Genomic DNA, 23,683 nt, shown 5'->3' on the forward strand with positions numbered 1-23,683 from the left:
GGCGACAGCAGGCAGGTGGGAATTACATCGGACCATGAGGAAGAGCTACGGTTGGAACGGGGGAAGTTCTGGTTAGGTTTGGCCTCTGCGCTGCAGTCTTTTCAGCCAGTCTCACTGTGGGTCCATCTGAGAGCTAGTCAGGGCACTAGGAGACAGCAGCCCGGACAGTAACACTTCCAGGTTCACGTGTAGATTGACAGAATGCCCGTAATAATACCCACGACTACCTTTTCCTCAACCGGCTCATCGTGTAGGCTTGCGTGCCGCCATTTTCATTGCGTTAGCAGCAGGAGTACCAGAATGGAAAGCAGCAGCTCCACCCTCTTGGGTAATGAACAAGAGCAAAGGTTTTCTGCCCTAGAAGAAAGGCGGCGAGAGCCTCATTAAATACGGTGACCTCCTCAGCCTAGATTAGTGCGTTCCAACTTTCTCTTTCTCTTCCCCCAAGGTGGCTTTGATTTCCTGAGGGAGCACCACCAGTCCTCCCCAGTGCCGGACTCGGGGCTGAGTTCCAGTTCCACTTCCTCCAGCATCAGTCTGGGAGGCAGCAGTGGGAACCTCCCGCAGATCGCCCAGGAGATCGAAGACATCGACACGGCAGCCGAGGCGGATGAAAAAGCAAACAAGCTCATTGAGTTTCTGACTACGAGGTAATGTCGGACTCGGGTGTCACTTGCCATTTCAGACTGCTCATTCCCTTTGAAAAAAGCAAATCCCCCAAAAGCCCAGAGAGTGCCAAAGAAAATCCCGTTCTTCCGCAGATGTTATACCTGCGGGGGTCGAGCTGATGGGCACAGAATGGTGGGCGTTTTACTGCCTCAGCTAAAGTCAGAGTTAATGCGGAAGGGTAATTGTACCGCGAACTGCAGGCTAGCAGTTGGTGTCGGTGGAGGGGGTTGGTGGGCGGGCCAGGAGACCCTGTGGCGAGCCCAGGTTTAACCAGCTGACTAGGCCTGGCCGAGCCTGCAGGCTTTTGGCACTGACCTAGGATCTGAAGCTGCAGTCCGCCAAGAAGCAGCTGCAGAGGAGAGGGGGCCTCGGCTTCCTCCAGGCTGAAGAATAAGCGGAGGGCAGAGACGGCAGGGTAGCTCAATTTAGGGGAAATGAAGCAAGCCGCATCTTTAAAAACGTCGAAATGAGGGAAAACTATAGCTGAGCTTTTCCTGCCACCTCACTCGAAATTTTTATTTATCATAAAAATAAATATAAATACATTCATATATATATATATATAAATATATAGTATTTAACTCTTTTGTTAAGCATTTGTTACCTCAGAAGGACCCGGGTTCTAATCCTTATCTGTTAATAATAATGATGTTGATATTTGTTAAGCGCTTACTATGTGCAGAGCACTGTTCTAAGCGCTGGGGGAGATACAGGGTCATCAGGTCGTCCCATGTGAGGCTCACAGTTAATCCCCATTTTACAGATGAGGTAACTGAGGCACAGAGAAGTGAAGTGACTTGCCCACAGTCACACAGCTGACGAGTGGCAGAGCCGGGAATCGAACCCATGACCTCTGACTCACAAGCCCAGGCTCTTTCCACTGAGCCACGCTGCTTCCCCATCTGTTACATGACCTTAGGCAAGACAGTTCACTTTTCTGTGCCTCAGTTGCCTCATCTGCAAATTGGGGATTAAGATTGTCCAGCCTGATTTTCTTGTATCTACCTGAGCACTTAGTACAGTCCCTGGGACATAATAAGCGCTTATCAAGGATCATAAAAAAAATTTACTATGTGCCAGGCACTGTACCAAGTGCCGGAGTAGGTAGAAGATAATCAGGGTGGACACAGTTCACAGACCCTCTGATTCCCAGACCTGTGCTCATTCCACTAAGGCCTCACTGCTTCTCCCCAGAAGTCATTTAGTGGTCAAGACCAAAGAGTCTTTCCTTTCAGGAGTAGTAGGGACCTCCTACTTTTGTATTTCTCTACCATGCCAGCCACATTTAGTCTCTTGACTAAAAGGAAAGGAAGTAAAGTCTGAGACGGTCGGGAGCAGCTTGGTTCAGTGGAAAGAGCCCAGGCTTGGGAGTCAGAGGTCATGGGTTTGAATCCCGGCTCTGCCACTTGACACTTGTCAGCTGTGTGACTGTGTGTCAGCTGTGTGTGACTATGGGCAAGTCACTTAACTTCTCTGTGCCTCGGTTACCTCATCTGTAAAATGGGGATGAAGACAATGAGCCCCACGTGGGACAGCCTGATCACCTTGTATCCCTCCCAGCGCTTAGAATAGTGCTTTGCACCTAGTAAGCGCTTAACAAATACCAATATTATTATTATTATGATGGACTCATCACCCTCCTCGAGAGTCTCCCTTAGAATTAACATTCTCTTTGAGAATCGGACTTCCTGGATATTTTTTGAAAGCGAAAGGATCCGAGGGAAGATTCCTTACTTTCCAGGAGTGCCCATTTCAGATCAGCCAAGTAGTCCAACGTCCTGGTAGTCCCCTGTAGACCGTAAGCTCATTGTGGGCAGGGAACGTGTCCATTTATTGTTGTATCGTACTCTCCCAGTGCTTAGTACAGTGATCTGCACACACTAAGCACCCAATACATATGGTTGAATGAATGATGAGGAGTGCAGAGGTCCCTAAATACCTTTACTCTGTTCCTTTTAAGGGCTTTTGGTCCACTTTGGTGCCACGAAGACATCACCCCCAAGAATCAGAATTCCAAGAGCGCAGAACAGCTCACCAACTTCCTGCGTCATATCGTCTCCGTGTTTAAAGACTCCAAGTCAGGTAGCGTATCCTCGGTCTTTAAATGATGCCCCCGGCTTCTTCCACCAGCCGCGGCTCGGTTCAGGTTAGGCGCCCTGGATGCCGTCGCCTCCGCCGAGCCAACGAGGTACGAGCCTTGGTTCTCAGCCAAGAACCCCTGCGAACGAATTGGCGATGGGGCAGCGTCACTCACGTCCCTGCCGTTCGTGTTCCCGCCGGGGCTCCGAGTGCAGTGAGCGACTAGGGAGGCAGGTGTGCAGCAAGCCCTAGGGGATAGATCATGGGGCTGGGAGTCAGAAGAACCTGGGTCCTCATTTCAACTCACACGTGTCTGCTCTGTGACCTTTGGGTAAGGCACTTCACTTCTCTGTGCCTCAGTTACCTCATCTGTAAAATGAGGATTAAGAGTGCGAGCCCCTAGTAGGACGGGGACTGCGTCCACCCTGATTCGCTTTATCCACCCCAGCCCTTAGAACAGTGCTTGACACATAGTAAGCGCCTAACAAATACTATCATTATTGTTATTACTGCGAGGATCAGGCGAAGGTGTCTTATGGGCAGAACCCATCTGTGTCCCGGTTGGCGCCTACGTTAGCCCGCTATATTTCAGGATCCTTGCCTGGTCTGTCCACCTGGAAGGATACCCTAAATGGCTCCTTGGCCAGAAACCTTCCCTGTCGATGGCACGGCCCCAGTGGACACATCGAAGACTAAAGCTGGGTCTCAGCGGGGAATCCATCCACTTCCTCCCGCCACCCCACCTCGTCCGGGAGCCGTGAGGCCGGGAGGGTAGGGGCGGGCAGTGGTCAGCGCACCCGGGGGCGGAGCTGGGCTCCTACCAGCTGGAACCCATTCACCCTGGGGAGCGAGTGAGTGGAGATCAGTGTCAGACACCAGCTTTTGGTAAGGCCTCGCTCTGCTGCTGTACCTGTTACCTCCCTCTCTCGGTGAGAGCTGAGGTGACAATCAATCAATGGTATTTATTGAGCGCTTACCGCGTGTACAGCACAGTACTAATCTCTTGGGAGAGTGCAACGCAACAGAGTTGGTAGACACATTCCTTGCCCCCAGCTGAAGAGAGGAGGAGCACACGGAGAAAGAGAATGAGGAGGAAGAGAAGGAGCAAGGAGTGGTGATCGTGGAATAGGAGTTGAGCACAAGCAATAATAATAATAATATAATGGTATTTGTTAAGCGCTTACTATGTGCCGAGCCCAGATCATATAATCCGAGGTTTGGGACAAAACATAATACAGAAAAATAAATAGCCAGAGGCCTTGAAATTGGAGTAAAAGCAGGATAAACCTGAAAAATTTCCAACCTATCTATAAGGGCCATGTTATTCCATCTACAACTCAACCCTATTATCCTATACTCGACACAGTAAAGCCCCTTTCTGAGCGTGTGTGTGCATGAACATATTTGATCATCACATGAGCCAAATAGATAATTATCAAAATTTTGCTGTGGAAAAATAAATTCCTAATAACTCATGCCAAGCCATGATCTCAGTAGCAGTCTGCTGCTACCCGCTAATATTCTCATTTTTATGACACTATTTGAATATAATGTCCTAATATAGCGCTATCTCATGGTGCTTACCTGCCTCACTTAAACAAAATTCTCCCTGAACTATTCATTGCAACTTTATGCTTAAGGAAAAAAAAAACCAACATACCCGGTCAGGTCTGGGCATTGTCTTTCTTTCAGAGTAAAATACGATGAGTGGTGAAAATCACCCCTGAAGATAGCTTCCAAAAATTAGAAGTCTAGAAATAATTTTACTGGCGAATGTAAATGTCACTTAAATACCAGCATCATTAAATGATGCAATTTATGGAAATAGGGAGTAGGAAACTAAATGAATGCTGGAGGTCATATTTTTTATTTTGATTAAAATGTTGACATTCCCCTTACATGGTTTCTTGTAACTCCCCGCCTGCACCCTTGAGGCTGTGTTGTTCTGCATGTGTAATCTAAAAATTTAAATGAGTCTACTAATGTTTCCCTTACCCTTAATTTTCTCTATATTTCCAGCTTTACATTTACCCGTTGGCACTGCATTCTGGAGAATTAATAAAACCCAAACCTCCATCGTGGTCACTCAGGAGCTAAAATATTCTCTTTGTCTTAATGAGATTATATATTTAATAGTATTATCCTATGATCTCGTTGTGAAGAATGGTCCTTTGAATTAAATCTAGTGTTGCCATTATTAATACCACTGAACTAATTATGGTCCAAACTGTGAAATAATGTGCAGCTCATGGGATTATGTAATATTTATGCCTTCAGGGAGGGCTATATTAAGGCCGCAGTGGTACCCCCAAGATGAGAGTTCATTTCCACCCATCCTGGAACAAATGTAGACCCCTAAAATCTCTACCCCTCTTTCCATTTTGCCCAGCTCTCAACTTCTATCTCTCTTCCTCTCTTTTTCTTACTCTCTTCTTCTCCCTTTCAGTGCCCTTCTCTTCCTCTCTGTCTCTCTCCCTGTCTCTTTTTTTCTCTCTCACTGTCTTTCTGTCTTTTCCTCTGTCTCCTATTTCTATCCAGGAGCAAGTGCCCCCTCCACACGGCCTTGAGGGAAGACCACGCCACAAGCCTGGGAGTCAGGAAACCCAGATTCTAGTCCTGGTTCTACCTCTTGCCTGCTGTATGACCCTGAGCAAATCACTTAACTTTTGGGGCCTCAGTTTCTTCATCTGTAGAATGGGGCTAAAATGCCTGCTCTCCCACCCTCTTAGACTGAGCCTTGGGTGGGACGGAAACTGTGTACAATCTAATTCTCTTGTATCTATCCCAGTGCTTAGCACAGTGCTTGCCACTTAGTACTTAATAAATACTATAGTTATCATTATTTGGGGGATTTGGAAGGTCTCAGAGAGACCATTTTAGTGGTGATAGGGCTCCAGCCCTCCCTTAGGGAACACAGGAGATGTATTCGAGATGCAAACACGCACTCTCCACCCCAATCAGTGGTATTTGTTGAGTGCTTACTGAGTGCAGAGCACTTTACTGAGCCCTTGGGATAGTATGATACCACAGAGGAGGTTGACACATTCCCTGCCCACGACAAACTTAATGTCTTGAAAGGGAGATGGACTTTAAAGTAGATTACGAGTATGTGGGGGTGAAGGCGGGATGAATATCAAGTGCTTAAAGAGTCAGTCCCAAGGGCTTTTGGCATTTGTGGTTTAGTTTTGATACTGAATCCCTCTGAAATGCTAAAATGACTGGCCTGATGCTGGCTGCTTGGTATTTACCCAAGGGGCATTTTTATTGGTACTAAAATCTACAGAAACAGAAGAATGTAAACCTACAAGACCTCTCTCATTAACGGGGTCAATTGAAGTTTGCACACAATTCATATAAAATTGGGATTTTTTGTTTATAAAAGAATCTGAATTTTCTCAGACCTGAGTGAGGAAGTCATGAAGACCATGACAAATATAAATTATAAAATGTATTAAACCTGGCCACTTATCTGATTCCTTGGACAATTGGTTCTCTTGACACTCAAACTTAATAAAGAAGGAGCCCAGTTTCCCCAGTATTCTAGCTGTTCCACCTCCTATTAGTGCCATATTCTTTCTCCTGTTTCCACCCCTTGGGGCCAGTGAATATATGCCTTGTTTCTGATGTATTCTTCCAAGTGCTTAGAGCAGTGCTTGGCACCGAGTAGACATTCAATCAGTCTTATTTATTGACTCCCTTCTACGCGGCCCTGACTTGCTCCCTTTGTTCATCCCCCCCTTCCAGCCCCACAACATTTATGTGCATATCTGTAATTTGTTCATTTACATTAATATCAAGTCTCCCCCTCTAAACTGTAAGTTCACTGTAAACAGGGAATGCCTCTTATGTAGTCCTCTCCCAAGGACTTAGGACAGTGCTCTGCACCCACTAAGCGCTCAGTAAATTCAATTGACTGACTGACTGACTGCTTACGAAGAGCAGAGTGCTGTACTAAACCCGTGAACACTTGGCTTAGTACAATAAATGTAATTCAGTAAAGAGCAGCGATGGATCTTTGTGCCTGTCTACTCTGTGACAACGAAGACATTTAGGGAAATACGTAACCTCTTTCTGACAACTAGGGTACGTTTGTTTTGCTGCAGTTATTTTATATAAATCTAATATATATAGAGAGATATATATTAAATATAATATATATCAGTCAGTTCAGCCGTATAGACAAAAAGGAAACGATGAAGGAAAAACAAGAATTTTTTCAGCATCTTCATCAAATCCCCAAATTCCCCTGGCACTCTTCAGAAGTAGTAGTCTTTATCCAGTGCCACAGGTTGGAAGGCGCTCTCCTAAGAACTGAGAAAGTACAAAAGAATGATACCTTCCCTCCCCTCAAGTAGTTTACACTCTGATGGAGTAGGTGCCTAAAAATATTTACAGATAGAGTTATCAAGATGAAATAATTGAATGTACAACTGAATAAATGTATAGACGAACATGCCGAAGGCAGGTAAAATAAATTAGTGTTAGAGAAGCTAAACAAACATGGTCCTGGCCTAGCATGAATTCTTCAGTTTATGTACAAAGCCAACATAATCTTAGAAAAGCATAGAAGGGAGATTTTTTTTTCTCAGTGCACAGGGAAGGAATAGCTGAGGTATTTTTAAATAGCATTCATTTCACCAAACTTTGGTTTTCCTTTTAGTAAACGCGGACAAGACTGCACCATATTTTCTGACCTTAAAAGGCCATAATCCAAATCAGTTTTCAGACATATCGAATCTTTTCTCCAAAAACCCCATACCGCCGTCTCATGTAACCATAATCTAATGAAGGGAATTGCATTTCAATTTCATCTGATGACACGATTTATGTTGCAAACTCCGGAGGACAGAGGAAATGATTTTATAATTATCCACCTGATGCACAATGTTGCTGGGACAAATATAGAGTTAAAAGGCATCTCTCTGAAATCTTGAAACTGCTGCATTTCATCACGGGTAGTTTTTGTTTTGAGGGTAAGGAGACTGTTCCTGGTAGTAAATAGAAATTGAGTTCACACATTTTTGTTTCAGAAGCAAAAACTTGGAAGAACATATTTGAGGAGTGTATTATTGACGAACTTACAGAAGCTCTCTTATATGATAATAATCAAGAGTATATATTGAATGCCTACTCTGTGCAGATCACAGATTTAGGTGTTAATAAAGTTCAATAACAGTAAAAGCAAGATCCCTACCGTCAAGTTGTTTATAGTCCAATGGGAATCAAATGGAGAGCAGCTCCTTCTTTTTCTTCAGTTAAAAAAAAAAATAATTACTGGCACATGTGTCTGTCTGGCTCATCCTTGCTTTTCTAACCACAAATTATCCCTCTTATTCCAGTAAAATCGGAGAAGTTAAGAGCTGACTAGCCCTTGCCATTCTCTTTCTCTTCTTAGGTTTCCATCTGGAGCAGCATTTAAGTGAGGTTGCGTTACAGACAGCACTTGCCAGCTCTTCGAGGCATTATGCCGGTCGCTCTTTCCAGATATTCAGGGCCCTAAAGCAACCTCTTTCTGCACACGCCCTCTCTGATCTTCTCTCAAGATTGGTGGAAGTCATAGGCGAGCATGGAGACGAAATTCAGGTAAGAGGAAAAGATCTTGAGTTTTTCCTTTTCCGATAAGGATACGTGAGATTTACTGATTTTCCGTGTCCAGTCAGTCGGTAATATATATCGACTGTCTCCTATGTGCAGAGCTCTGAACAAAGCACTTAGGAGAGCACGATAGAAGAGTAGACTGCTTCCCTCATTACTGAGGAAACCACAAAAAATTGCAGTTGTGTTTATCTACAATTATAATAATAATTGTGGTGTTTGGCAAGTGTTTACTCTAAATCAAGCACTGTACTGAGCTTTGGGGAGACACAAAGTAATTAAGCTGACACGGTCCCTGTCCCTAATGGGGCTTACGGTCTAAGCAAGAGGAAGAACAGTTATACATTTTATAGAAACGTCTCCACTGGGGAATTGCGAAAAGAGCCCTCTAAACTGTAAGCTCATTATGGGCAGGGAATGTATCAACCAACTCTTTTATATTGTACTCTCCCACGTGCTTGATATAGTGTCCTGCACACAGTAAGTGCTAAATTCATTCATGATAATAATTATAATAATTAATAATTATGGTATTTGTTAAGCACTTACTATGTGCCAAGCACTGGGGGAGATAATAATAATAATGTTGGTATTTGTTAAGCGCTTACTATGTGCAGCGCACTTTTCTAAGCGCTGGGGTAGACACAGGGTAATCAGGTTGTCCCACATGAGGCTTACAGTCTTAATCCCCATTTTACAGATGAGGTAACTGAGGCACAGAGAAGTTAAGTGACTTGCCCACAATCACACAGCTGACAAGTGACTGATCCGGGATTAGAACCCATGTCCTCTGTCTCATTCAATAGTATTTATTGAGCGCTTACTATGTGCAGAGCACTGTACTAAGCGCTTGGGATGAACAAGTCGGCAACAGATAGAGACAGTCCCTGCCATTTGACAGGCTTACAGTCTAATCGGGGAAGACGGACAGACAAGAACAATGGCAATAAACAGCGTCAAGGGGAAGAACATCTTGTAAAAACCGATGGCAACTAAATAGAATCGAGGCGATGTACAATTCATTAACAAAATAAATAGGGTAATGAAAATATATACAGTTGAGCGGACGAGTATGGTGCTGTGGGGATGGGAAGGGAGAGGTGGAGGAGCAGAGGGAAAAGGGGAAAATGAGGCTTTAGCTGCGGAGAGGTAAAGGGGGGATGGCAGAGGGAGTAGAGGGGGAAGAGGAGCTCAGTCTGGGAACGCCTCTTGGAGGAGGTGATTTTTAAGTAGGGTTTTGAAGAGGGAAAGAGAATCAGTTTGGCAGAGGTGAGGAGGGAGGGCGTTCCAGGACCGCGGGAGGACGTGACCCAGGGGTCGACGGCGGGATAGGCGAGACCGAGGGACGGTGAGGAGGTGGGCGGCAGAGGAGGGGAGCGTGCGGGGTGGGCGGTAGAAAGAGAGAAGGGAGGAGAGGTAGGAAGGGGCAAGGTGATGGAGAGCCTTGAAGCCTAGAGTGAGGAGTTTTTGTTTGGAGCGGAGGTCGATAGGCAACCACTGGAGTTGTTTAAGAAGGGGAGTGACATGCCCAGATCGTTTCTGCAGGAAGATGAGCCGGGCAGCGGAGTGAAGAATAGACCGGAGCGGGGCGAGAGAGGAGGAAGGGAGTTGGAAGGGGAAGGGAGGAAGGTCTCCCAAGCCCATGCTCTTGCCACTAAGCCATGCTGCTTCATTCATTGTCTTATTTATTGAGTGCTTACTGTGTGCGGAGCCCTGTACTAAGCACTTGGAAAGTACAAATTCAGTACTTAAATAAACACGATTGATTGAGGTCTGTGCATGACAGTCCAAAAGCTATCTGAGAACTGTTTTCAATTAGTACCAGTCTACATAGAACTTGTCCGCTCTGTGACCGTGGGCAGGTCACTTCCCTTCTCTGTGTCTCAGTTTCCTCATCGGTAAAATAGGGTTTAAACCCGTGAGCGGCATAGACTGGGTCCAATCCGATTAGCTTTTATCTATCTCAGCGCTTAGTACAGCACCTGGCACATAGTAAGCGCTTAACAAATACCATTAAAAAAATTTAAAAATTCATTCAATAGTATTTATTGAGCGCTTACTATGTGCAGAGCACTGTACTAGGCGCTTGGAATGTACAATTAAAAAATTGGGTGCCTACCAGTGATGATGAGATGGTGTTTTCAGTAAAAAGCTGTGCCCAAAATGAGCAATACATAGTTCAGTTACTGTGAAAATCCAGTGTGAGCATTTTGGTCCTAAAGTGGTGCCTTGGTGTATCTGACAGGGTTATGTAATGGAAGCTCTTCTCACCTTGGAAGCAACCGTGGATAATCTGTCGGACTGCCTGAAGAACAGCGATCTGTTGACTGTTTTGTCTCGGTGAGAGCCTGTTTGGTAACTCTTGAAAATCAATTTCTCCATCAGTCTCCTTGGATATTTGTGATAAACCAACCCGATCTCTCAAAACAAGTCCAGGGAACAAAGCTAAAAGCTCATCTGAGGCAACAGTTGAACATTCGGTGACATTCTTTAAAGAGCCTCATAGGTTATAGCCTGTCTTTCCTCTCAATGCACCTTCTTGTGTTTGCTAGCCCCCTGCTGCAGATAATTTGAGGATTCCACATTCCATCTTTGTGGTTAATCTCATCCCAAGCATAAATCACTGTGGGCTTTGGCCCGATATGGAGTCTGGAAGCTTTCCATTGCACTCGACCTCTTTCTGCTTTTGAATGTAACATTTCTGTGGACTATGACTGAGTTCTTGGGATGGAGTGTGGATACAAACGCTTACCTCTAAAACTTGCCAACTAGCCGCAAAGGTTGGAAAGCTCACCTTGGTCGGGGCTAACGGGAAATTCGTATTCACCAATCCTCAGCAATTGTGTTTATTGAGCGCTTACTGTGTGCAGAGCACTGTACTAAGTTGTTGGTTGAGTATGATATAACAGACACATTCCCTGCCCACTACATGAGTAGGCATCTCTAGGAGCTTGAGATGGGTGAATTCAGAACAAGAGAAATGAAACATTTTGTCACCCAGGGGGTTGGAAATAAAGAGGATGCACTGTCCCAGGAAATAATGTTGGCTGGAGGTATTGGGAGGTTTGAGAGGGGTGAGGAAAAATTCATGGATGAAAGGTGCATGGTGGGTTACTAGAAGGAAAGATGGGATTGCAGAAGGACAAATTAGGGGTTTTAGAAAAGACACATTCCTAACTGTTAGGATGGAAATCAAGATGGAAACCTATCATGATGTTCCTATAAAATTAGGATCTGAGAGGTTTTCCCTCCGATCCTGCTTCTCTGGGTAAGAGGAAGTAGAAGAGGGCAGCTATGTTTGGTCAAAGGAAACTGCCTAGAGCTGGTAGGTTGGGAGAACAGGGTTCCAAGGTGCCTACAGTATCCCATTACAACTGTTGGAGAAGGGAGGACACTGGGCTGGATGGACAATTGATCTACCCTAGAAATGGCATCTTAAGTTCCTATGCTATTACTCTCACTTGCCCTAGTAGACAGTCCCACTATCACTCTTTTCCCACTTGTGTCAAAACCCAAAAGTCCTCCACCTTTCTCACTTTCCTCCCAGAAATCCCTAGCTTGAAGGTGTAGTCCACCTCCCCTCCTAACTGGATATTGATGGCTTTGGGGGATTTGTGCCCCTTAAATCCCCCAGGCACAATATGTAGAAGTAGAATCCATGCTACCGTTAGACTAAGCGCTTAATGCAGGAATGAAGTTCTAGGCAGTAAATAAGGTTCCACCCTCGGATCTCCATGGGTCTGTGGCCAAATTCTCATTAGGTTTCCTGCCTCCTGGTTTGGTGATCTTCCCAATGGGCGATATTGTCTCCCAGCAGAGCTGATTTACTCGCACGCACTTGCATCCCCCCCTTCTTGCAGACGTCACTTAGTATCTGATGCATTCTTCTGCCTCCCGCCTAGTTCGTCATCCCCGGACCTGAGCTCGAGCGCAAAATTGACGGCCAACCGCAAGAGCACGGGCCAGTTGAACGTGAACCCGGGGGTCGCCGGGGGCACCGCCGAACGCAGCAGGCATCAGAGGAGCTTCTCGGTGCCCAAGAAGTTCGGGGTCGCGGACCGGTCTTCGGACCCGCCCCGCAGCGCCACGCTGGACAGGATTCAGGCTTGCACCCAGCAAGGCCTCTCCTCCAAAACCAGGAGCTCATCCTCTTTGAAAGACAGCCTGACAGACCCATCCCACATCAATAATCCAACCAACCTGCTGGCCACCATCTTCTGGGTGGCGGTAGCTTTGATGGAATCGGACTTTGAATTTGAGTACCTGATGGCGCTGAGGCTGTTGAACAAGCTGCTGGCTCACCTGCCCCTCGACAAGGCCGAGAACCGAGAGAAGCTGGAGAAGCTGCAGGGACAGCTCAACTGGACCGATTTCTCGGGTTTGCAGCAGCTCCTGCTCAAAGGATTCACTTCTCTTACTACCACCGATCTCACCCTGCAGCTCTTCAGCCTGTTGACACCTGTATCCCGAGTGTCCATGGTGGATTCATCTCAGGCTATTGGTGTGTGTGTGTGTGTATGTGTGTGTCTGTCTTTTTTCCATATGCCAGACACTGCACTAAGTGCCGGGGTAGATCCAACCTAATCAGGTTGGACACAGTCCCTGTCCCACATAGGGCTCAGAGTCTTAATCCCCATTATACAGATGATGTAACTGAGGCCCAGAGAAGTACAGTGACTTGCCTACGGTCGCACAGCAGACAAGCAGCAGAGTTGGGATTAGAACCGAGGTCCTTTTGGCTCCCAGTGCTCTATCCACTTGGCCACGCTGCTTCTCTCTTCCATGTTCCTGGGATTATCACTTTGATGTTTGGTGTGCATTTACAGGGTGGTGGGTAATTTGGGGTGTTTTTTTTCCATTCTACTCTGAAAAATATTTCCAGATAATGGAGATTATGAGAGAGAAAGCTAGGGATTTTAGATGGCACGTTCACAACCGTGAGGATGGATGGCTCAAAGGGCAGCTATCACACGATTCTTCCGAGAGTTCTTTTTTCTGAACGGGTCGTTGATTTGATCCTGGATGGCATTTCATATGCTCTTAAGGAAGCCTGGCTGACAGTGTCCACATGATGAACTTCTTTTATTTATTTTTTGTCATAGCAGTCTTGCCCCCCAATGCTGCAAAAAAGTTAAACTTGTGTTTTCCTTCCCAGGTTTCCCACTAAATGTCTTGTGTCTCCTGCCTCATTTGATTCAGCATTTTGACAGTCCAAACCAATTTTGCAAGGATATAGCCGAAAGGATTGCTCAGGTATGGAATTACCCTACTATAGTTACACAGACTTAAATGAGCCCCTAGGTTCAGGGTCCGGAAGAAGCCAAACTAGTCTGAAGGCCGCTGGACCTCAGGATTACAGAAACTGGAATTAAAAGTATCTCCTGCTCCACCAGTTATTAGGAAACTTGCCCTTTAAAGCATTATTGACAGACTTCTGGAAGTGTGAAAAGAACTTCTAAGAACTTGGAGGCCGATAAGAACGTGTGTCCACCTAGAAATCTTTTTTTTTTACCTGTTCGCAAGATTCCATCCTAGTCGAAATTTGGTTTTCACCCTTCTTGACGAAGCTGTCTTGATCCTAACCCAACTTGCTGCTCGCGTCTCCCTAGGTATGTCTGGAAGAAAAGAACCCCAAGCTTTCGAACCTTGCCCACGTAATGACGCTCTATAAAACCCATAGCTATACTCGAGATTGTGCAACTTGGGTCAATGTCGTGTGTCGCTACCTCCATGAAGCGTTTGCTGACATTACCCTGAACATGGTCACCTATCTGGCGGAGGTGAGTGGCTTGTAAAATCCAAACTTCAAGGCAAAGCCTCTCGTTCTCTCTCTCATTCAGAATAACACATCTAAGAACCCCTGACTGAAGAGCGGGGAGAGTAGGGATCCATTCTTCCAACTGTGTTGTATTCTCCCAAGCGCGTAGTATAGTGTTCTGCACAAAATAAACACTCAGTAAGTACCATCGATTGACTGACTACAATACCCTCAGTCAATCAATCGGTCACATTTATTGAGCTCTTACTGTGTGCCGAGCACCGTACTAAGCCCTTGGGAGAGGACAGTATAACAGAATTGGTAGACACATTCCCTGCCCACAATGAGCTCACGGTCGAGGGGGGGTGATAGTCATTAATGTAAATAAATAAATGACAGATATGAACGTAAACGCGCATATGTACTTTACCCATTAGACCACGCTGCTTCCGGATCCTTGTGCCTCCCTGATGGATAGGACAGGAGTCTACATGCTTGGCAGCTTGATCTTGCAGTGTTCTAACACATCACTGCCTGCTTGCCTGGGCCCTGTAGAACACTCTTAGCGGCCCAGTCCAAAGTGGGCTGGGAAAGCTGTGAAGGACTTGAAAAAGTTGAGCAGCCCCTGGATGTAAAGGCAGTGTGCCGATGTCTCAGCTGCAGATTGGGTTCAGAGGCAGAACTAGTTGGGGTTTGTTGTCCCTGCAGGCATTTATTCCTTCTCACAATCAAACCCCCATTTTGAGTGAACTAGGCGTGAACCGCGGATTTTCCCCCATGTAGGAATGTGACAATCGGATCTTCTCCTAAATCAACATTACCTACGATAGATCCAGTAGAAGAGTCCAGTTAGATGTACACGTATCCCGGATTGCTAAAAGGCTCTAGTGTAGACAAACCACCACCACCATGGTGGTTTGTGTAGCAACTGCTGGAATCAACATTTCCAGTCAGTCAAGGCGGGATTTTGATGGAAAACTGATAAGACAGGAATTTGGACCTCCTAGACTGGCCTCTTTTCATGAGATGAAATCTGGGATGGCAGATCAGGGCCAAAGAAAACAGAATACTGTATTTCGAGCTCCTGAGTCACAAGAACCCTGGGAAAATGAGCAATTGCCCCTTAGTCGACTGATCTGCTATCTAAAACCTCCAGCCCACTGAAGAAGATTTCCAAATTCCCGGTGTTAAAGTGAAACCGTCATTTCTTTTTTCCTCTGCAAAGCTAATCTACACTCCTTTTATACTCCTTGTCTCCTAGTTGCTAGAGAAGGGTCTTCCCAGTATGCAACAGTCCCTCTTGCAGATGATTTACAGCCTTCTCAGTTATATGGACTTGTCAGGTGTTCCCGTGAAGCAGTTTAACATGGAAGTGCTGAAGCCGATTGAAAAATACGTTCAGGTATGTGCTCTGCTCCCATTTCAGGTCAAGCCGGATCATGACAGCTTTTCTGGAACAGAGGAAATGAGCAAACTAAAATATTCATTTAAAAGCACTGTCAGGAAAGGGAACATCAGCAGTGAAGTGGGGGAAGGCCAGACTGAAAACGGCAGCCCAGAGGAATTTGGGAAAGGGAGGTGAAGGGGATGGTGGAAGATGGGGAACTAATCCCACCTTTCCCCAGCCCTCTGCCTTCCTTAGGGGAACTGACCCTAGGACGGCAGATCCAACTCACCAAGAGGGACCAGGAGACACTGACTCTAGGAAGCTTTCTTAGCCACCGCCCCCCACAATTTTTCTCTTCCAAATTACCTCAGACCAATTCCTCCCTGACTTTCCAGCTGGATCTCAGATGCTGATTATTAGAAACCCTTGATCCAGATGTAGGAGATTAGTAGCCAGTGATTCCAGTAATAGCCAGTGTTGAACAGAGCAAAAGAAATGTGATATTCCACCCTCCTCTCAATGTGAAAAATGAAGTTGTAGACGGAAAGGTCACTGCTGACCTCAGTTTTTTGGGGGCACAGAGGCATGGTAGACAACTACCCTTTATAGCTCAACTATAAGACTGTCAAAGCTGCGTATGTCTAGGCAAATAGGGATGGGATGGGGGAAAATATATCGGTGATATCAAAAAGACTGTCACCGAAAACTGTATTATAGAGGATCTTCAAACAGAGGGCACTTTCCTTAGCTAATTATGCATTTCATGGAGAAAGATGTGCAGTCGGTAGAATTGTTTAAGAAATATTAATTGTGGAAAATAACACTGGTTTTTGTTGGGTTTCTTTTTGTCGTCCTCCTCCTAACCCCCAACCATCAGAGTATTCACTGGCGAGAAGCTCTGAACATCTTGAAACTAGTAGTTTCTCGATCTGCCAGTCTAGTCTTGCCTTCCTATCAGCACAGTGATATTTCAAAATTGGAAATACACCGAATTTGGAACAGCACATCTAAAGAGCTGCCAGGGAAAACCCTGGATTTCCACTTTGATATTTCAGAGGTATGTACTCGAACATTTTTATCATAGCTCTTACTTCAATGTGAATTTTCAGATTCCAGGGTGAAGACTGCGGTCTGTTGGAAACAGCCGAGTACACCAATCGAGCGATCGATCGGTGGTATTTAGTGAGCGCTTACTTTGTGCAGAGGCCCGTACTGAGTGCTTGGGAGAGTATAGTACAGAGGCAGTAGACTCATTCTCTGCCCACAGGGAGCTTATAGTCTACAGGGAGAGACAGAAATTAATATGAGTAAATTAGGATTATGTACGAAAGTACTGTAACCAGGCAAGACGTTTCTTTATAATATTTTTCAAAGCATTGGGTAGGGTATTGAAAAGCCAAATCAAAGGCATTTTAACATTGTGAATGTTTTTTTATCAAGAGAGCATTCAGCGCACCTCTTTTAGAGAGAACACTCTAAAACATATGCCTGAAGAAACATCAGGCAAATAGAAAATTTAAGAAATATTTATCTGACAAATTGGGCAGAATCATGGTTTTCAATCGCTCCCTAGGGGCATAAAAGAGTCAATGCAGCCTAACATTTTTGGTGAATTGGTTTTGTGGCCAAAATGACTTATTTTTCGGATGGGTGGTAAATTTTGTTGCAGATAAGGTTTGCATTCACACTGAGTTTATGGATCTTCTTTTCCGTTTTCTAATTGTGAAAAGTCTGTTAGAATAAAGATGGCTATTTAGGCCTTAGTCGAAAAGTTCTTTCTGTTCCAGAAGTTCAGACAGTGCAGCTCTGAGATGCACCAGTCAGTCAGCTGAGAGCTACCTGTCCTAGATCCCCAGGGCAGTTCTAAAATGATTGGTGTCAGGATCCCGACATAATTATCAGTCTGTTCCTCTTGACCCGCCCTGACAAAAGGTAGAATTAAACACCTTCCCCTCCAGCAAGCGCACCTGAGCCCTCAATCAGCCGGAGGATTAGGATTACTGTTAGTGTGAAGAGTTCAGGAGGAGTGGGCTCTAGAAACCCTCGGGGCTGTCAGGCAGAATATCTGAGGAGCCCAGACACATAATTAAAGCCAATAGTCCTCTTTGGTTTTCGTTAAGTAACTTTGTCTTCCAAAGAATTGAAGATGTTTAATTGTTGGTGGGCGAGTTTCTTCCTCACAGCCATCTGACTAACTGGGTAATATTGGGCTGCTTCATTTTTTATTTTGATGCCCTTCACTGCTTATCACTGCCCTTTGGAAAAGAGCCATCAGCTTTACCTTCAGCTGGCTGGGCTTCCTTACGTAGTAGAGTTTCTTTGCATTTTTCTCCAGACCCCAATCATTGGCAGGCGGTACGATGATCTGCAGAGTTCTTCCGGCCGGGATGGGAAACCTAGAGCAATGGCAGTCACCCGCAGCACTTCCTCCACCTCATCAGGCTCCAACTCCAATGTCCTGGTTCCTGTCAGCTGGAAGAGGCCCCAGTACTCCCAGGTAGTTCTATGTGGATCTCTCGGAGGTAGCTCCTTGTTGGCAGAGGCTGGTTTTCGGGCCCTTTTGGGGTTGGAACAGTAATTAAAGAGTACTGAGGAAGAAGTAGGATCCAGACCTGACAGAATGATGAGTTCTATCGTGAGCAGCGCTTTTGAGCAGCTTCTAGACGAGAGGAGTTAAGGATACCTAACAGAGAAGCAGTGGCCTAGTGGATAGAACAAGGGCCTGGGAGTCAGCACTTGGATTCTAATCCTGGCTCCACCTCTCGTCTGCTTTGTGACCTCAGGCAAGTCACTTAACTTCTCTATGCCTCAGTTCCCTCATCTGTAAAATGGGGATTAAGACTGAAAGCCCCGTGTGGGACACGGGCTGTGTCTAACCCCAGTGTTAGTATGGTGCTTGGTACATAGTAAGAGCTTAGTACATGCCATTAAAAGAGTTGGGGGAAAGCAGTTCATGCCCTCTCCTGCAACCCCCTAACTCTAAAGTCCTCACCCCTATCACTGACCCTAAGTGGATTCTACATCTGATTGCCTGCCTCCCTGCTCCCAACCTCCCTGCCCCCCAAAATGAGGGTGAAAACATGCCATATTCTGAGTTCCTGAACAAAAATGTGCTTGTTCTCCCATCAGGAAGAGGCATTCCAGATGGTATTGTACCCAGAGGAATCTAGATCAAATTCTTGTCCAAAAAGCCTCCATTTAAAGAAAACAGGAAGGTTGCTCTAAAATCATTTCCTGAGATAGCTAAGGTGTTGAAGGCATTGGTCACTGGTTTTTGCTTTGCAACTTGCTAAGCTGCCCCTCTGGCTGAGAGAAACCAAGTAATGACCTCAGGGAACTGGAAGTGTTCAAAGGAAAACCCCAGGATCTGGAAAACAAGGCCCTTGAGGAAAGGCTAAGAGAACTGGGATTGTTTATCTTGAAATGGCAAAGCTATAAGGGGTTTAGTATGTAAAGAAAGGTTTATTGTACAGAGGATCACGAACTACTCTCCTCTGCTTTCAGTTAGAGGAGAGGAGAAATTAGCTTAAGCTACAGCATAAAGGATTTAGGTCAGAAAGAGAGTTTTAACAGTGAAAGTTTAGATTTTTATAGTGGGGGGTCTTTAAAGATATGATAGATGATTTTTCATCTAGGATGATTAAGGGGTAATCCTTCCCTAAGATTCTAGATTTTTAAAAAGAGAACGCTTTTGTTTTTCAGAAAAGGACAAAGGAGAAGTTGGTGCATGTTCTTACCCTTTGTGGCCAAGAAGTGGGCTTAAGCAAAAACCCTTCAGTAAGTCCTATTGCGTGTCTAGTTGGGTGTAATTTAAATTTGTAAGCATTTGATGGAGCTAATTTACTACTGTGGTCTCTGCATCCAGGTCCGGGAGAAAAAAGAAAGCCTTAAGACTTGGGGAAGGGAAAAAACATTTTTAAAAAATCATCCTCCTTCTCAAGGCAATTTAGCGAACAACTGCATCCCCTTTTCTCCCCAGCTCTGGGGACAGTTTCCTTCCCTGTGTGCTCCGATCGTCGAACTCCTTCCTGATTGGTCGGCAGCAAGAATTAGGTAGGCAGTCGTTAAGAGATCGCAAGCTGATAGCTGCCCTCGGAGCAGCTTTTGCCAAATTTGTAGAATTATCTACTTGACCACGCCTCTGCAAGGAATTTCTTATTCCAAGCCCTGTTCATTTTATCAAGGGTTCAACTGTGTCGTGTTATGCTCTTGACTGGTGAACAAGGTAGAGCCTGGCAGTTAATTTAAACAACCTACTGGCCCTGTCAGAGCTGATTTTTTTTCACCCAAGGTACAGAACATTATTGTGTTGACCTACATTGCCCAACCGTGAACAACAGCAAGTACCAGTTTTGTGTGGTATGCCGATCTCCTTCATGTCACAAAGTCGTCCGCGTACGGGTCACAAGGCACAGAGACCTAAATCATTTTCCAAGTAGAATGAAACTCAGCCTATCGGTTTTCGGAATAGCTATTGCTAAAATCCCCAGAATGTTCGTGCTCATGTAAAAATCAATGATTTGGGGGCCTTTTACAGGACGCCATGGGAGAAGCTTTGTCTGGCTGACAGCGTCCTATTTTATTTATGTAACCTTTATATTCTTATTGATTGGTGCTGCATTATTTAGTGCTAAGGGGAAGGCGGCGTTAATGAGAGCAGGCCAACCTACAGATCTTAGCTAACATAATTCAAGCCGACCTACAGATCTTAGCCAGATTAATTCAGAGGAAATACATCTCTCAAACAGCCAATGCCTTTTGACGGGCTCTTCTGTATTCCAATGACACAATCGCTCATCGCGCTCTGGATTTTGATTTTCTCCTTAGTTATTACTGATTCCAGTTTGTTGTTGTTGTTTTCTCCTAGTCGCCCCGTCCAAGAATTTTAGCTCCACAAGACTTTGTCAGGAATAGTTTGTATTTCCGCATTACGGCTTTGATCCAAGTTGTTCAGAATTCTTCACAAGGAGGAACACTATACAAACTAATGGAGAGAGCGCTGAATTTTTATTTTAAATTGACTCCTGGTCTTGTTCATCCCTGCTTAAGTGACCCTAGGGAAAGCACCATCCACTAATTGCCCCCTTTACAAAATTGAGATCACGTTTACCATATACCCATCTCATGGGACTATGTTGCGACTTAATGAGGAAATAGATAAGTGCCTTAAAATCTTCACAGGAAGAGTCCTGTAAGAAAACCCCGATTTAGGGATACTAGCAGCCATGAAGAGATCTGCTGTTGGGACAGTTTTGAAAAAAGGCACTTGCATATAATGCCTAAGATTATGCCTGCAATAACGAGAATATCCTTATTTGCTGGTGCTATGAAAAGGATATAGGTGCATTTATATACAGGTACACCTATATTTGTATATTCAGTGAGGGAGCAATCCTAACACATTTTTGTAGGTTGATGTATTTTTTGGCAAATCTGAAAGCTTACGTTAAAAATGCATGTACTATGAGTGCTTCATTTATGGATCAAACCCTGTGCCCTTAAAGTTTACTCCTTGAGTAATGGGCCCTGGAAAACACAGTGGCTCTTTGAATTTCATTCCCATAAATATAAACATTTAGGCAACATCCAATTTTCAGCCATTAGGAGGGAGCCGTTTGACTCCTGGACAAGTCCTTACAGCATGAAGTTGCGTCTTTGCATGAGTTTAATCTTAAGGCACCTGTCCAACATAAATAATAGAAGAGCATTCTAAAAATACCCTCTTAAGGAATTAGGTGTGGACTGGAAATTCAGTCTTCTGAATAGCCAAATACTGCTTTTAGTATCAGAAACTACAGGAGGGAGAAGAGTTTTTCAAAAGGGGACTCTTTTGAATTGTAGGTCATTTTTTCCTCGTGTGGCGATTTGGAATTGCTCGAGCACCAGACCAGCTTGGTGTCTTCCGAAGACGGCACGAGGGAACAAGAGAACATGGATGACACCAACAGTGAACAGCAATTCAGAGTATTTAGGGACTTCGATTTCCTAGATGTGGAGCTGGAAGATGGAGAGGTATGGTATATTCGCTCTCTGGGAGAGTTATCTTGCTTTTGCTTTGTACTCTGGCTTAAAGGCACGGGTAGCTTTGTCTCCTCAGCTCCTTAACAGTGAGTTCTTTATAGCGAGGAAGTTAGGCTCTGAAACTGTAAACTGAATTTTGAATCAGCTTAATTCACAGAGCTGGTGGAGCAGGGAGGCATCGGCCAAGGGTACCACACCCTTCCTGTCTGACACCGCCTGCTGCCAAGCTCTTACCAACCAAATGCCATTGTAGCTCTAGTGTCCAACGGCAGTTGAGTCCGTGCAGCACAAAGGTGAACGTTTTGAAAAGAAAAGTTTGAAAACCTGAAGTGTCGAAGCTTGTTTCCGAGCTTGTTCCCAGGAATTCAAACAGATGCCAAAGGAAAAAACTTCAAGTGCTTTAAAGTAGGGGGGAAGAAAAGAAAAACAGTTGCTCAGAGCAGCTCCCAGAATGCTGAATGTTTGCTTACCTGCTGAAACATGAGTTGGAGACCCTCAGGGTGGCTGGGTTTTTCCCTCTAGAGGTGATGAAATCACTGAGGCTTTTAAAAAGCGGAAGAGTTGCCAGGGATCCTGGCCTGCTTCAGGGGCTGCTGTCAGCTTTCTAATCTGACGAGTCCCCTAGAAAGGCCTGCCTGCTTTCAGGTCCCAGCAGGTAAAGAGCGTTTCAGTTCACCTGTGAAGGTGAATGCTGCAACAGTCAAATGCTTTCCAGGGTGAGTCAGACTTTTGAAGTCTGGGAGTGCTCTGGGGAGTACGGGGGCAGGGTGGGCTTTCTTTCTTTTTGGAGTTTATTTGGTAATGGCTCATACCAGCCAGGAGGCCTTCTTTACTGCTTCCTGAGGAGAAAAGGTTCGCAAGCTCTGCTGTTCACGGCTCTGGTGTTGGTACCTTATAGAAAGTCAACATCCGCATCGGTGTTGTCTGTTTTTCCCAGTGCCGTTTGGGATTGTTGGGCTACTCGGGTTTGAGGCTCATCCTTTAAGGCCCATAGCCTACACATACACACACACACTCTTCTTACTGTAGAATTGGGAAAATTTTTCAGGGAGGAACCTCTCCCTGGTATAGGGGAGAATTATTCCATACTCTTAGCTCTGTCCCCAAGAGGACTTACCCAGGGCACTTACCTCAAGAAGCTCTGCCCAAGTTGAGTTTGTTGATTTCTGACATTTGTTAAGGGCTCCAGTGCTGCATCCAGAGAGCAGATAAGCAGGTAAATAATACCGTGACTCATTGAACATATCCATAGGCTGCAATACACTGTGTCCTGAGTATTTGGAAAAGTAAAGGACAAAGGAGTGACATGCTCTTCCCTGCTCACAAGAAGCTTACACTCTCCCAGGCTCCATCAGCTCACCAGATCATGTCACTGTGACGAATTCCCTACAGCCCCCTCCTCCCTTATTCCTCAGCATTGGATTTCTCTCGCTGATTACTATTATCTTCCTTAGGGGACAAAGAGTTGGCCTCTTTAAAGCCCTCTGATGAGGGTCAGTCGATTTTACTTTTGATCCATATGGCTCGAGCGGCAGAAGGAGCTCTGGTTGTGATTCAGAGTTGTCCTTCCTGACTTTTCTGGAGCAGACCCTTCTTACCTCATTATATTTATGGGAACCAATAGCTCTGATCACTAAATGCCCTTCTCTGTAGCTTCAGAAACCCTAATGGCAACAGTAAACCATGAGGTATAGATTCCGTTGATTCTTTTAAGGAGGGGATGGGAAAGGGCATTAATGCTGTCTCCAGTTACTTTAAGAGCCAACTTCTCTGCCAAGTACCAGAGGCGGTCAGTGTGTTCTAACTGGAGGGCCGCTTTATGCTGAGATGAAGTTATGGCTTTAAATTGGCAAGTTCCATTTTTCTGTAGCTACTGGAAACCAGCACACTTGTGTGGTTCTTCAACAATTCAGAAACGGTCACAGAAAAATCTGTTTAAGGACTCCAGAACCAGGGTCATATGTTCTGATTATTCAAATGACGCACCCTAGTCAGAGAGGTTTTTTTTATTTTTTTATGGTATTTGTTGAGTGCTCACTTTGTGCCAAGCACTGTACTAAGCACTGGGGTAGAGACAAGCTAATTAGGTTGGACACAGCCCATGTCCCACGTGGGACTCTTAGTCTTAATCCCCATTTTACAGTTGAGGTAACTGAGGCACGGAGAAGTGAAGT

The 23,683-nt window shown here is 45.2% G+C and overlaps 1 protein-coding gene across 9 annotated transcripts in view; it reads left to right on the forward strand.

The window, feature by feature from the left end:
- FRY (FRY microtubule binding protein) overlaps positions 1-23,683 on the forward strand; it is a 262,289-nt gene that overhangs the window by 213,201 nt on the left and 25,405 nt on the right. For all 9 annotated transcript variants that reach the window (XM_007668511.4, XM_029048275.2, XM_007668507.4 and 6 more), the window contains 12 exons: positions 449-650; positions 2,630-2,751; positions 8,144-8,331; positions 10,589-10,683; positions 12,246-12,844; positions 13,499-13,596; positions 13,953-14,123; positions 15,363-15,503; positions 16,366-16,545; positions 17,824-17,985; positions 19,191-19,265; positions 21,330-21,500. In XM_007668511.4, the coding sequence (XP_007666701.1) occupies positions 449-650; positions 2,630-2,751; positions 8,144-8,331; positions 10,589-10,683; positions 12,246-12,844; positions 13,499-13,596; positions 13,953-14,123; positions 15,363-15,503; positions 16,366-16,545; positions 17,824-17,985; positions 19,191-19,265; positions 21,330-21,500 (2,204 nt within the window). The remainder of the gene's footprint in view (positions 1-448; positions 651-2,629; positions 2,752-8,143; positions 8,332-10,588; positions 10,684-12,245; positions 12,845-13,498; positions 13,597-13,952; positions 14,124-15,362; positions 15,504-16,365; positions 16,546-17,823; positions 17,986-19,190; positions 19,266-21,329; positions 21,501-23,683) is intronic.

The sequence above is a fragment of the Ornithorhynchus anatinus genome, chromosome 20 (assembly GCF_004115215.2).
Source record: "Ornithorhynchus anatinus isolate Pmale09 chromosome 20, mOrnAna1.pri.v4, whole genome shotgun sequence".
NCBI classification, from domain to species: Eukaryota; Metazoa; Chordata; class Mammalia; order Monotremata; family Ornithorhynchidae; genus Ornithorhynchus; species Ornithorhynchus anatinus.